The 14,345-nt window shown below is 32.5% G+C and overlaps 1 protein-coding gene across 4 annotated transcripts in view; it reads right to left on the minus strand.

The window, feature by feature from the left end:
* Positions 1-14,345, minus strand: part of LOC117323500 (sodium/calcium exchanger 2-like) — a 69,905-nt gene that overhangs the window by 14,737 nt on the left and 40,823 nt on the right. For 2 of the 4 annotated variants that reach the window (XM_033878755.1, XM_033878756.1), the window contains exons 3-5: positions 7,623-7,723; positions 2,811-2,831; positions 530-645 (exon numbers count right to left, since the gene is read on the minus strand). In XM_033878755.1, the coding sequence (XP_033734646.1) occupies positions 530-645; positions 2,811-2,831; positions 7,623-7,723 (238 nt within the window). Of the gene's footprint in view, positions 1-529; positions 646-2,616; positions 2,629-2,810; positions 2,832-7,622; positions 7,724-14,345 lie in introns of all 4 variants that reach the window. The other 2 variants (XM_033878758.1, XM_033878759.1) reach the window with 2 other exon arrangements.

Here is a 14,345-nt window from a genome sequence, read left to right on the forward strand (position 1 = left end):
TTTATAAGATCCCTGGAGAACCATAATGGTATTTCAGTGTCATTTGATATATATTCCTGGTTAAGAGAGAGGTCATCAAGCCTACCAGTATTTCTAATGAAGCAAATGAATGTTTGCTGATAATTGACAGATGATGCTAATCTAAAATACTTGGATTCTATACTTGGACAGCCCAAGTGATGACATTCATTAACTTAAGTCAAACTTGGATTCCACAAGTAGCTTTGATTTAAGATACAAAGGTCACAAATCATTGTTAACCAATTTAATACTTCCCCTCCAACTTATTCTCGTAATGTAACAGAATCTTAAACAGAAGTACACTACAATATTCTGGTAACATTTCCAGAAAGAGCTGAATCTTGGAAATTAATAATAAATATCTTATTTTAATCCGACCATTTTATTCTACAACTACATAAATCCTACAAGGTATAATATGTTCTAAACGACTAAGTTATGATGCATTTGGATGCATTCACTATAATCTTGGTACAATGCACGACCTTGACATTTCTGTAATACTGACCTTGAACTCAACAGTTTCACGGATGTTGACACAGATCCTAGTAGTTTCACCAAGTCTTGGTTTTCCATCTTCATCAACCTCTGTGTCCTCCTCGTCCATGTCTTCACATTTACCTAGTAAAGTAGCACAGAAAAATAAATACTGCATTCTTGTTAACCTTAAGATGAAAAAATAATTAAACATGTCTGTAATAGATCATTAAAGCACATTTTCAACTTCGTAATATTTTTCAAAGTTTTGAAAGCAAGGGAACTTGCAATCATTATGCATGGGGGTAAAAGGTGCACATATGTATATATGTATATATATTGCAGTCTAATCACTTTGAGCCTTTCCTGGGTAGCTCAATAATAGTGGCCATAACATTGACGCCTCCTGACTCTTTACTTACCATTAGAAATCAGAATTGTTTTATTTCATTTTAAGAAAAAATATGCCTTTTCTCATAAAAAAAATTCAACTATTTCCAAGTTAGCAGATAATATATTATACTGTTACATTATAATTCACCACACTTTTTTTCCAAAACTTAAATGTGAAATGGATTATTTTATCTTTACTTAATGAAGACAAAATCTGCCATGGATGTTTTAATATATTTTTTACTTTGCAATGAACTCAAGTTTGTGAAATAACTGAATCAAAAAAATTCATGAAGACAGAAATTACCCCTGTTTAAATCTATAACATTTCATCAATGCAGATATAAAACACCTTATATCCAGTCATTAAATTACTTAAAGGGAAAGTTACATGCTACATAGGTTTTCAGCTACAGCCTTATCAATCTATCAACCAGAGCTTCCAACAATCAAATCAGGTTTTAAAACTCAGTATGTTTTCAAAAAATTGTTTCACAAAATTCAACTGAAACAAAGACCTTAGTTTAGTTTTAAATGTCAGTCAAAATGAAAAAAAAAATAAAATGGAAAACCATGAATACTTTATCAAAACAATTGGAAGGTAATGTTGGTCGTGCCTAAACTCACAGACTTTATGGTAAACATTCTTTATATTAAAGAATAATGAACAAAATTTTCCAACGTTATCAGAAATGTTTTTTTTTTGGAAGCTCTAACTGTAAGATTCAAGGGGACATAACCATGCCATAAACATCAGTTCCAATGCTGGCCATTCAAGATAACTAAGTTGATAGAATCTTACATTCTGGTATATACCACGACTTAAGACTTGCAAGCTTATTTCTATTACAACAAATTATATTTTCAGCACAGGTTATAAATACATAAGAGCAGTGAAACTTTTTATCAACCTGACTTGTATTCATTCTAGACAAAAGGTACCAAAACTGATACATATCCAACTTAAAAGAGAACTGTTATTTAATTTGTTTTGTATATATCTATGTTATTGCTGTTAAAGTAAATTTCTGTGTTATCTAAAACTTCTTATCCAGTAAGCTTCACAAAAACAGCTCGATTTTCAGGGGCTTCCCCTCTATAACTTTGCAACATGAATGCTGCTATGAAGAATATACCAAATGAATGTGTAAAAAACTGTAGAGTTCCATGCAGAATATTGAGAGAATTAGTGTATGTTGTATCTTGAATGTAACCAGATAATCTACTAGGTTTTAGTCTTCATGCGTTCATCTGAAATAAGGATGGGATACAGGTCACATGACAAGTCATATACGAAAATGCTAAACTTACATTTGGTTAGAAACATCACGATTACCATATTACATAGAGAGATGTTACAGTACTTTGACATGGCCGATCACATCTTTCAGGATATATACTACTATACCAAGGCAAGGACACCACGCACATGTGTTGTGACCGTCAGTAATGGTAAACACATTAACTGGATGACAGAATACTTGGCCAAATAAGGATTTCTACATCATCATGGTCAACAAACACCTTTTAATTAATAATAATATTAGTCTGAAATAATTAAAAACAATCTTTTTAAAAAAAAGACAGAAATAATTAACTGAAATACAATATTATGATTATAAGGAAATGATAATTATTTTGGAGGTTCATATCATAGGAAAACATGCTGGCAAGGGCATTTGCGTAATAAATTAAAGCTCATCTAAGCAGTGAAGAATCTTTTACCTCCATTTTGAACTGTCAAAACACAAAAAATACAAGGTCTAAAAACTGAGCTGCAGAACAAATCAACCAATCCAGCCTGGGAGAGTAGATATATATGTATGTGTGAATGCACCAATTCAGTCAACTCCCATGAGGGATAGTATTAAGACAATATAATATCAATCAAAATCCAAAACCGTGGATTTGATACTTATCTGCCAGACCTAGATCCTCCTCTACAAAAGGGAAGATTTTAAACACCATTATTAGTTTAGAAATTATTCTCAGAATTGCAATTCACAATCTTGAAAGCTGCATAAAAATAATTTGCATGCTATCTATATAAAAATATATATATATACAAGTGATCTCTGAACTTAAGATCTGAACTTAAGATCGGTGCAAAAATTAAGATTTGATAGAATTCCTTTGTTCAAATTTCCAACCAAACATTGTCACAGCATATTATGTACCAAATATACTTGCTTAAACAACAACTGATTTAAAATCCCATATCTCTTCAACTTTAAAATGTTTCTGAAATAGCTTACATTAAGTAGATATACTAGAAATTGTAACCAAACTTAATGATGTTGGCTTGTGTATGCAGTTGGTCCTAACGAAGTCATGTGTGCATGTTTCAGAGAGATAAGAGATCATTACATTACTTTATACATATAAGCTTACTGTGATATTAGGCACAAATATTTCAGTATTCAGCATACTTTTTACAAGACATATGAAGAACGCTGTATGCAACCAGCTGCCATCAACATAATTTTCTTAGAACAGGACTTTTTTTTAAAATTATTTCAATTTTTAACAGGTGAAAAAAGTATTTGAGGGATTCAAATAGACTTATTTTAAGAAACCAGATATTGATTTTAGTAATAACTACAAACTGTACAAATAGCTTCAACATTTTCACAATTCAAATGTTTTAAAAACAACGATGAAATTTAATCATTTTACATTCTCTTTCAGTCTTAATCTTGTGATGCTATGAATAATTCAATTTATTATATGAAATTTGAAACATGATGATCTTTCCTGCAGAAGTGATGATGTGTATTACATTTGTATTTTTGATATCCATTCGATGACTCCCATAGGCTTTTCATTGATGGATGCATTTCAAAAAGTAATCAAGTGGTTTATGGAACATTTTGTATTGTTAATCTGAAATTTGACATGAAGCAATCAATTGCATATCAGAAATTTGTCATAATTAGCAAATACAAGTATTTATGGTGTCATACAAATTTGTAGTCAATCATATTCCACTGGAGCCAATACTTCCTCTGGAGAAGTCTATTTCTATTTTCATTATTCATGAGGTTTCTCTTACCATTAACCTGCTGGTGAATTCTGATTCTCAAAACGATTATTTCTAGCTATATTTCATTTCAGGAGTCAAATAAATCTTCTTTCCCATCAATTTTCCAGCAAGAAAACAACAGCTTCAGCTTAAGTTTATGACCAAGAATTAGCTGTTTTGACAATATATTGAATTGATCAATCTAACTTGCATTTCATTCACAAAACTTTGACTTCAACATTTATTTAACATGTCTGCAAACGTTCTGTATTAAATTTCCTTTAATTCTATAATGATTTCAGGTTTTCTTTATCAAATAAGGAACACTTCAGTCTAGAATTTTTACCTCTATTTCCAATTCAAAGCGATGAATAATTAACATTTAATCTCATCAGACTGAAAACAAAGGGCCATAACTCTAAATGAGGTAGGCATACAATCTAAATTCTGTAGCATTGTAGCTGACATAAGACCAAACTTCTAGAAAAAAGCTACAAATGAAGCCCAATTTTAGTATGTGACATACCTACATCCATAGAGAAGTACAATTTGGCAAATTTATAGGAACAAAGGGCCTTTACTAAAATAGCAACTCTGCTTTTATAGTAAAAAACACTTTACAGCCAACATTATCAATGAAGTATACTCTAAACAAATTGATGTCCAGGTAAATGTACTAATAGATGGTTATATAGCAAACAAACAACTTTCTAAATGTTCCATAGCATTTATTGAAGGCTTTTAAACTTGGCAAGAAAAAGTTATTTATCGAGAGTACATCGCATAAAAAAAATGAAATTAACCACAAATCCACTGCAATCAAACTGTGGAATGTTGTTATAGTATTTTATGGTACCTACAAATGCTAGTGTTTTACACAAACAAATAACAAAGTGATCAAACCAACAGCACTAGCTGTTATGGCGCTATGTAAGGTTGTTTGCAAATACAATATACCTTTGATTAAAGCTGTTTAGACATCCATTAACAACCAAGATGTGTAGCAGTGTGTTTAGTGAGGCGATGAATAATTTAGGATTAACAGTTCACAGCAAAGTAGACATTCTATAGTACAGGGAAGTATGAATGAACGATAATCAATTATTCATGTAGTGGCGATTCATTTTGTTAAAATGATAAAACCCTCGACCAGGTGTCGGGTAGCGACAACTGCAACTTTTAGGCAATTAATGATGCTGCAATTTTATTACAAAAATATTTTTTTAATACAAATGGGAATGGTTCTATGTCATAAAAACACTTCTGCCTGTAATTTTGGCAACATAAAAAATATGAAGAATGATTGATTTCTTCCAAATAATACAGGGAATACGTAATGGAAATGTAGACGAGAAAACCCATTGGAAAATCAATGATATTTTTGATGCACTGCAGTGATCCAGCTCTTTAAAACAATAAAATAATACCAAATCTTGTTTCCATCTTTCTGCAACATACATGATACTATCAGCCTTTTCAGTTTCGCTTCTGAAGAGAGCAGTTTTGTAGAGATAGTGATATACAGTAATGACCTTGTCAGCCAGACTATCAATTTTAACATATTCACTAACAATATCAGAAAATTTCAATTTTCTCTGCTGAGGACTGAATCAATGAAAGTACCATACTATGGCATAAATGCGAAGGAAACCTCCAAGAGATGAATACACTAGCTTTATAAAACCAGTTTTTTTGTCAATTTAAATCAATATTTGGTAAATTGCTAAGCCAGTAGCCTATGTCATTTTTTATATGATTTTTGCTTAAAACAGTATTTCAAAGTATTATTTTATAGAACTGCTTTATATTTTTCCTGAATATTCTACAAAATGTTTTTCCAACTGGAGGGTACACAAGAAAACCTCTGACAGATATATACGCAAATGCAAATTTATTGGAATGTTATGGTCTTGGATAACGACTTGAATTATGCCAGTCATGCAGAACATCTAATTATCCAATGATATTTTAATCTATTTCAAGGGTGAAATATTAATCTAACACATGACAGAATATACCAATTACCTTGGTAATGGTTCAAGAATGTTAAGTTAATTTAAATGATCAGGGAGGTCTTGGCTGCACTGTGAAAAGCAAGCACGAAATATTTATTTATGGTCTGAAAACTTGATAGTTCTATCAATGCAGTGCATTTGTCAGTAGATTTATCATAGTTTACTTTGGCTTTCTTAAGGATTAATTCCCTGTTAGTCAAGGACATTCAGGAATAGACAAGGATTTTTCATAAATTTAGGATAAAGAGGCTACAAGGTATATAATGCTTAGCAGTCACTGAACAGCAAGTTCTTCTCATTACCAAATATTATATACATTCAGGATACTTCTTCAAAGGTATATATTGTCATTAGCTTACAATTTGACTAATTAATCTATAATGACATATTCATGATATTATTGAAAATAACTTTGACATTGCACTCTACAACACACGAGACGAAAAATTATAGCGACCTCAGCTACTGTGATCTAAATCAATGTTTTGACATTATATCGCTATATTAGTTTCCTGTTTGAACCAAAGTGGAAGGTTATGAAATGATGAGACTTATAACTGATGTCTGCCATGTACAAACAGCACAACATTTTTAATCAGCTTTATCCTCTATCTATAGAGAAGTCAGAAGACCCTCAATATTTGGAAGACGTTTTCTGGAAAGATATGAAAATCTTATAAAAGCAGGAGTTATTCTCTCTATAAGATTGATGATATCATGATATGGTCCAAACTCAAGTTTTAGTGCTAACTCTGAAATGATAGCTTTGTTACACAGGGTCCATAACAAGTGACTGTGGTTTGATCATTTTTCCCCAACTGGTCAGTTGTCAAAATACAAATCTTGGCAAACAAACAATATCAGCTGAAAATATACTGTAGTACATCTTTTGTGTATTTCAAAGAAGATATACCTCATTATGAGGAATATTGATGAAATATGGCTTGTTTGGAACCTATGCTAATTTATATCTAATCCTAAGGTAGAAATTATGGAGCAAGCAATGGATTTTTAATGGCCATCATCAACTATGTACAAAATGTAAAGTAATTCATTAGTTGATTGGCAATAAGTGTAAAATATATTACAACTATTAAGAAATCTGTCCTGATGTATAGATGTAAGTGCATGTGAGGATGTTAATTTACAGCGGCCATCTACCTCCACAAACGTTATAGCTCAGTGTGTCCAACTAAGGACACAGTCATAATAAATTGTTATCTATATACTGGTTTATTTAACAAAGTAATGATAGCCGAAAAAATAGGCTGATACACTTATCATTATAACTGATGCAAATCTTTGAAAATTCCAAAATCTTTGAAAATGGAAATCTATTCTTTCACTATAAAATCCTGTAAAACAAAGCTATCTAATTAAATAAAACAACTTTCAAGAAACAATAGCATGTACAACTATATTTGTATAGATAGAAAACAAAATCAAAATGGGGGATAAGCTAGCATTTTGTGTCGAAGCTAAATTATGTGCAATAAAAGATGTTGCTGTTTCTGTATCAACATATTTGATAGGTACGTAAAATAATATGTATATATATTCATTATGCAATTTATGATATCTTGCATTAATTTTCCTTGGTGAACTTTAATGCAGGACATACTAATGCTAACGATGCCATGATTCTATATATATGAGTGTGGAAGGAGGAGCAATAACTGGGCACATTCCATTACCTGAGCCTCTCTTTAACAGCACTGGTGTTTCAAGTTCAATATAGAAAGTTTCGTTCTTCTCATATTCTTCATGATCGTAAATCTTCACATTGATGAATTGTCTGAAATGACATAAAAGATGGAAATTATTGTAGAAATTTAAGCATGTGGAACAAATTAAATACACAAAGAATGGTTTCAAACAAGAAAAGCTGCACACAAAAAAACAGACAAAAAACACAGCCATGCTTTCTGCAATACAAAATGATTTGTGTCAAGTTAATGCATCGTCTGACTGGCTGACATATATATAATCTGATGAAGCATGACCAATTTTTAGTAGTTTCCTGGATTTGTCGGAGGCAAACAAAATCAATTGCATAATCCTTCTAGCTTCCCATTAAGCATGGATGTGTCATAATGTAAAAAGGTGCCAGTTCATCACACGATATTGACCACACATTGTACCTCAGAGGCCACTGTGGCAATGGTTATAATTCTAGAGAGCATGACAGTGAGCTTTGTCTCTCTGAGAAATTTAGGCAACTAGTACTTAGCTGCCAGTAAATCACACACTGTTCAATCCATCAGACATCAGTACAGAATTATGATAAATGTTCCAAATACGGTATGTTCATATGAAATAAAATTATACATTGTATGTACATAAAGTCAGTAATTTTAGTACACCTGGACATTTTTTAAAACATGACTCAAAACCGTTATCGAAAATCTTGACCGGTACCATGATGCATTTTTTACTCTAACATGACTCATATGATGGTATACATATATATCAGACCCAACTATCAATTAAAATACATTATACATGCCAACTGCAATGTACAGGAATTACAGCTTTGACCCCATCCCTTATTAGAGAAATGAGATTTATTGAATTCCATTCTATGGCTTTGTATTCCCACAGTTAAACAAATTCAGCATGTAACAACATGATCAATATCAATTCCTCTGTTAACACTTTTCCTGAGGAATTTATATCAAATTGCTTAATCAGGCAATGAAGTACCATGAAGGCAGATATTATTGGAAGATTATGTCAAACAAACTGAAGTGTTGGAAGCTAGAGATTCTCATTCATGAAAGAACTTTACAATTTCTTTTTTATTAAAAAAGGAAAAATCCTTGAACATATCATTCCATGTATCCAATAAGTTTCTAAATAGCATTAATTTTTAACATGTACTGTTAACCAAACTTGACCAGAATCTAAAACTATTTCCCCATCAATTAATTCTCCCATTGGATCTATAATCACTGTAAAATAAAACACACACTCAACACTGTCCAGCACTGATTACTTGACCATCGGTAAACTCCAGATCATTTATAAATTATTGTGTATGTTTTCCTTCACACTTCTACACGGTCATGTTGATAAAGGATTGCTGGGGATTTCATCAATGGTTAACAAGTAGGCAGCAATATAGTCTAGGGGAAGGAGAGAAAGCAATTTGAACTGGCTCTGTAGACCTTGGTAATGGGTATGGATGGTAATACTGGATGAAGGGTGTATCAATCACAGCTGTGACAGGTCTTATACCAGTTCCCAATAGAACTGAAACTTGTTTGTATCAGATCTACTGGAGAATTGTATATATATTGTAATCAGACACAAACAACTACAAACTGGAACCCAGGACAGTCTAGAGTTGTGGAATCATTTATGATTACTTTGTTTTTTTTCAATAACATTTTTTCAGAAAGCATTCTAAAAAAATGTAAAATATTTCATGCATAAATAACATAAATACATGATAACTGGTCATTTGTTTCCTTTTGCAATTTTTTTCTAGCAAATATAGATGTTAAAATACACAAATGCATTGCTTCTTTGAATGAACTTATTATGATTTGTTGAGAAAGCGATATTTTACTACACCGATCACTTTAAAAAAAACATTGACTGTTCAATAAACCAATGAAAAACGCAGTAGTTCTGTGATTTCCACATTGATTTCTCATAAGACATTAGCAAATGTAGAATTTTATCAGTATCTTTCAGTATTTTTCCCCTTATTTCTTTTAAATAATGTGACATAAAACAGTGTAGAAGACAAGATAGTGTTGATATCAAAGACAAGCAAATGTTGGGTTGCCATGTCAGGGATACATTGGCTTGTCAGAAGAATGCCACACAATTCCAGTAATTGGTGGTTGGTGAATCTCCCACTTCCTGTCATCAGCCAGTCCTACTGATGTCAACCCACATTTCTTAGGAAAGTTAACTTGCTTTGCAAGCTGAAGGCAAATTGAAGTTAAGACATCAATGTGCTGAAGTAATTTGATTTGTTTCTCATGAAAGTTTGGCTTCTGAATTATAGTAGTTTATGCCCATATGAATGTTAATTCTACAGGCTCTTGGGATTACACACATTTAACTAGCAACACAATTAAAGAGAATTTATTTAAGAAACTGCCGCTTCATGAAATACTAATATTTACATCTATAGTCAACAGTTAAGGTATGTACTACCTTTTCCCCTGTGTTCTACAGTAGTTCTGTATAATTACAGTGATTAGGAGTTTGGAAGCTACAATAGCTATAGATATTGACTTTCCCAAGTTTGCATTTTGGTCATGCAAGCTAGCAAGGCCTTGCTTACACATTCAGAGGCACTCCAGCAAAAAGGAAATCAAATTTGTGTCTTTTGGCTGTTGTTAAATTATACTTCACAGATACAGCTAACTCACTTTGTTACAGTTGATGTTCAGTTCTGGCCCTCAGTTTAGATATTTTTTGGTATAACTCACCTATTTTCCACATTCTGCACTAGTATATATATGCAACTGTGAATTAATAATCCTGGACTTTTAATTACTTCTTTTTTTTAACATTTAGCATGAAGGTACTAGACACATCATATAAAATGTATGGATTTTAATTAAGAAAAATTAATACATTTTATGTTAAAATCAGACAAGGATAAAATAATGGGACAAGGATAAAATAATGGAACTGTATTTTGAAATAACAGGCTATTAATACTTTGAATCTAAAGCAGATTCTATATTCCACATTAACATTGCCCATTTTTCTAGTTGAATTTCATATTTTTTCTTCTTTAAATCCACATACACAAAAATGTTCAATTTTAACCAACCCTAGTCACAGGTAGATAAGCACATTTTATTAAGTAAATGTATATTAAATTTCCAGTTCTGGTATTTAAGCTCACATTTGAAGAAAACAAATTACACTATTTCTTACTCAAAGGTTATGTATATGATTCTTTCAAGCCTGACCATCATGCATCAACACTATAAGTTTCTATGCTAAAGGAAGCCTTTGATGATGTGTACACGAACCAGTCCTCAAAGAAAACAGGACATTCCTGATGATAACATTATCAAGTCTAAAATAGTTTTTAGGAAGATGCCAGAAAAAGTTGAATTTTCTTCAATCTAACTGTCACTATAACACAAATTCTAATCAATTAACATTGCATTGCATCACACCAATTCCTTAGACTGGGGCTTCTCAAAATCCAATTATATTTCCACATTGTATGCCCTGAATACAATCAAGTCACTTTCATTTAACACTACTAAAATGTTTATTGTATTACGACTGGAGACAATTTGATTGATACCCCCACACGAGTTACCACTAAATTGTTTATTCAACTCCAACACATTTAACTAAAGCAAGAGAAGTCTATCTTTGAAAATCAGAAACACTAGCTTGCAATGACTGATTTTTTCAATGCTCTAACAGAACAAGGTTCGGTTGTGAATCAGAGAAAATCATATTCATGCTGCAGTAAGCAGACTTTCAAGACAGCATATAATAACTGTATACACAATGACTCATGTACAGTAACAAATTGATTTTTTCTTACAAACTATAGTCTTGCATGGACCTTATTGAGGTAAAATAAAAGTCTAAAGCAATATTCAAGTGTGAAAGTAATCCAAGTGTTCAGCTTGGGTCAACAATTCTTAGAAATGACATGAAACCCATCATTCTTTGACGCCATATATAGCGAGGTTGCTTATTTGAGTCGTCAAGATGATTTCTAAAGCAAATTGAATCAATCTTTATAATGTACATGCACAGTTCAGAAAAACCCTACAGCTTATTATGCTCCAATATTGATCTCTCAATTTCAATATTCCTAGAAGCTTTGAATAGGATTTAATATCTAGGTACATCAATCGGGCATTAATGTCATAAATCTTATTCCAACAGTGTGTTAGAACTAAATATAATCCTTCAGACATATAAGCTTGCAAGGAATTAGTGTCATTCATGTAACTGGTAGGGGTTCTTCTTCGACAACAGATTAAAATAGAAAAGAAAAAGAAAAAGCCTGTACATACTAAAAAGTAGACTCTTTGTATAGGCATTTGTATGTTACAGAAGCCTGAGACAGGGTGATATGATTATAGACATACAACTTTCCTTGGGTGTAGGCTAGAATGCATACCAAAGATATAGAGGAACCATTACACATCTGCAGTTCTTTGTGTAGATACACAACCATAGCACCTCTTGCTATTGTGAACTACTATATGTCTGTAGGTTGCCTTTGTGTATATTATGCACCTTGGGCTGAATTTTTACATGTACAGTGTGTACATACTGATGTGCTAGCAAACCATGGCAACTGTCCTATATATTGCATCTTATCTGGGATTGTGTATGCAGGAAAGGTATACATAGCTGGAAGTCACTTCTTCACGATCTTATTCACTTTACCTTATCTGACCTAATACAAGCAATTTGGCTTCAATAATGGTGCCCCAAGGAATTTCAAAAAACCTGAACTTTCAATAAGCTAATCATAAAAATTCCAGATTTTTTCCGTTCCAGATTTTATATCTTACAGAATTTACTGGTTTGGTCTTCTACAATCAAAAGCTGCCACATGCTATTGCTCAGAATGATTAGCTTTGTCAACTTTAATTCAACATAAACATTGAACAAAGACCTTTGTGTTCCATACCTGATAATCAAGTTTAAAGATATGTTGTGTATGGACAAAATGTGTCTGCGTAGGCACCATAATCATTGCAACTGACATCACTCTGTTTTTAGAAAGGCATCCCCAATTTAGGAAGAATACAAAATTACAGTTTCCCCCCCATTGTTCCAAAAAATAAATAAATAAATAAATAAAAATAAGTGAAAAATATAGAGTGAGAGAAAGCAGATATATTTTGACACATTGAGATTCAATGAAACTGATGATTTCTTGAACAAAACCATAGGCTTATTTTTGACACTGCCAATCAAGTTAGTTGTGACAGGAATAAGAACAGAGACATGTTGATTTGATCACATGAAGATTAGATCTTCAGAAGATGGTTAGTCTCTATACAGAGACAAGAACAAAATATGTAAGGGAAAACCATGGAACATATTGAAACAATGAGGCTTCTCTAAAGACAAGTTTGATCATATATCTCAACAGTGTTCAATCAGCAGCAGCAGCAGCCAATGAGGAGGACACCATTGTACAGGCCGACCCACCACAGATTACATATAGGTACACAAGTTGTTGTGCCAAGGGAAATCATGCCTAGGCTATTTCTGTGTGTTGAATCAACCACAGCTGTTTGTGGAGTACCTGTCAGCCTCCCCAACTCTTATGTGCAACACCCCCTCCACTACACCTCTTCCCCTAGCTACACTCACTCCAATACTCTCACACTATAATGCATTGGCCCCTTGTGAACTCAGCAGAACAATCCACAACGTTTTTTATGGCCAATGTCATATTTACATAATATTAGCAGTGTCTTGATCAACTGAAGTGTCTCATTATGACATGTAATGTAAGGTCCTTTTGTTGATGGCATAGCCTGCCAGAGCTCCCTCATCAGACATTATAACTGGACTTTGATGCTGGATATAGTGACTGTAAGGGTCAAGAATAACCCCGGATTGGCCCCCAGCATCCCATTACAATACTATCAACACACAAACCACTACCACAGTAATGCATTATTGAGATGAATTTGTACCTACAGGCCTGTTAATGAATTACTAGACAATTAATATTAGTGGATCACCAAAAATAGGAAGATGTCAATTAATTTACACACGCAAGTTCTAAAAATAGCTGTAGATAGGTACAAATAGAGCATGCAACTATCCTGTAACTCATCTAAATCAAGAAAGATCAATACAAATCTCTATAATTTTTTTCAATTTACAGAAAATAAAATATTTTCATCAGTGATATTGGTTGGCTCTAGTCTGTATCTAAAAAGTTCTAAAAATAGATGTACATAGGTACAAATAGAGCATGCAACTATCCTGTAGCTCATCTAAATCAAGAAAGATCAATACCAATCTCCGTAACTTTTTTAAATTTACAGAAAATAAAATATTTTCATCAGTGATATTGGTTGGCTCTATATATAAGTCTGTATCATGATTAAACAATTAAACAAGTATATTTAACGATGCACACAAGCTGATGGATACATCATTAACACTGATCTCCTCAGGCTCGATGTACATGTATAATCAAGGTTTTCTATAGATAGTATACTCTTTTAATTCGTCTACTGATTGGGCAGGTCAGACCTGCCACTCTAATGACAGACTGACACCTCTCCTCTCCAAACTGTACTTCCAATCTTATCTTGAATAAATCAATCTAACCATACCAATAAAACTAGCCCCCTGACACCAATCTACAGTGTGTGTTTTTAATTATTAAGAATTAAGGCCACATTGTCAGGAATTTACTTTCTGATTAAGATGTTCTG

The sequence above is a fragment of the Pecten maximus genome, chromosome 3, assembly GCF_902652985.1.
Source record: "Pecten maximus chromosome 3, xPecMax1.1, whole genome shotgun sequence".
Classification (NCBI taxonomy): domain Eukaryota; kingdom Metazoa; phylum Mollusca; class Bivalvia; order Pectinida; family Pectinidae; genus Pecten; species Pecten maximus.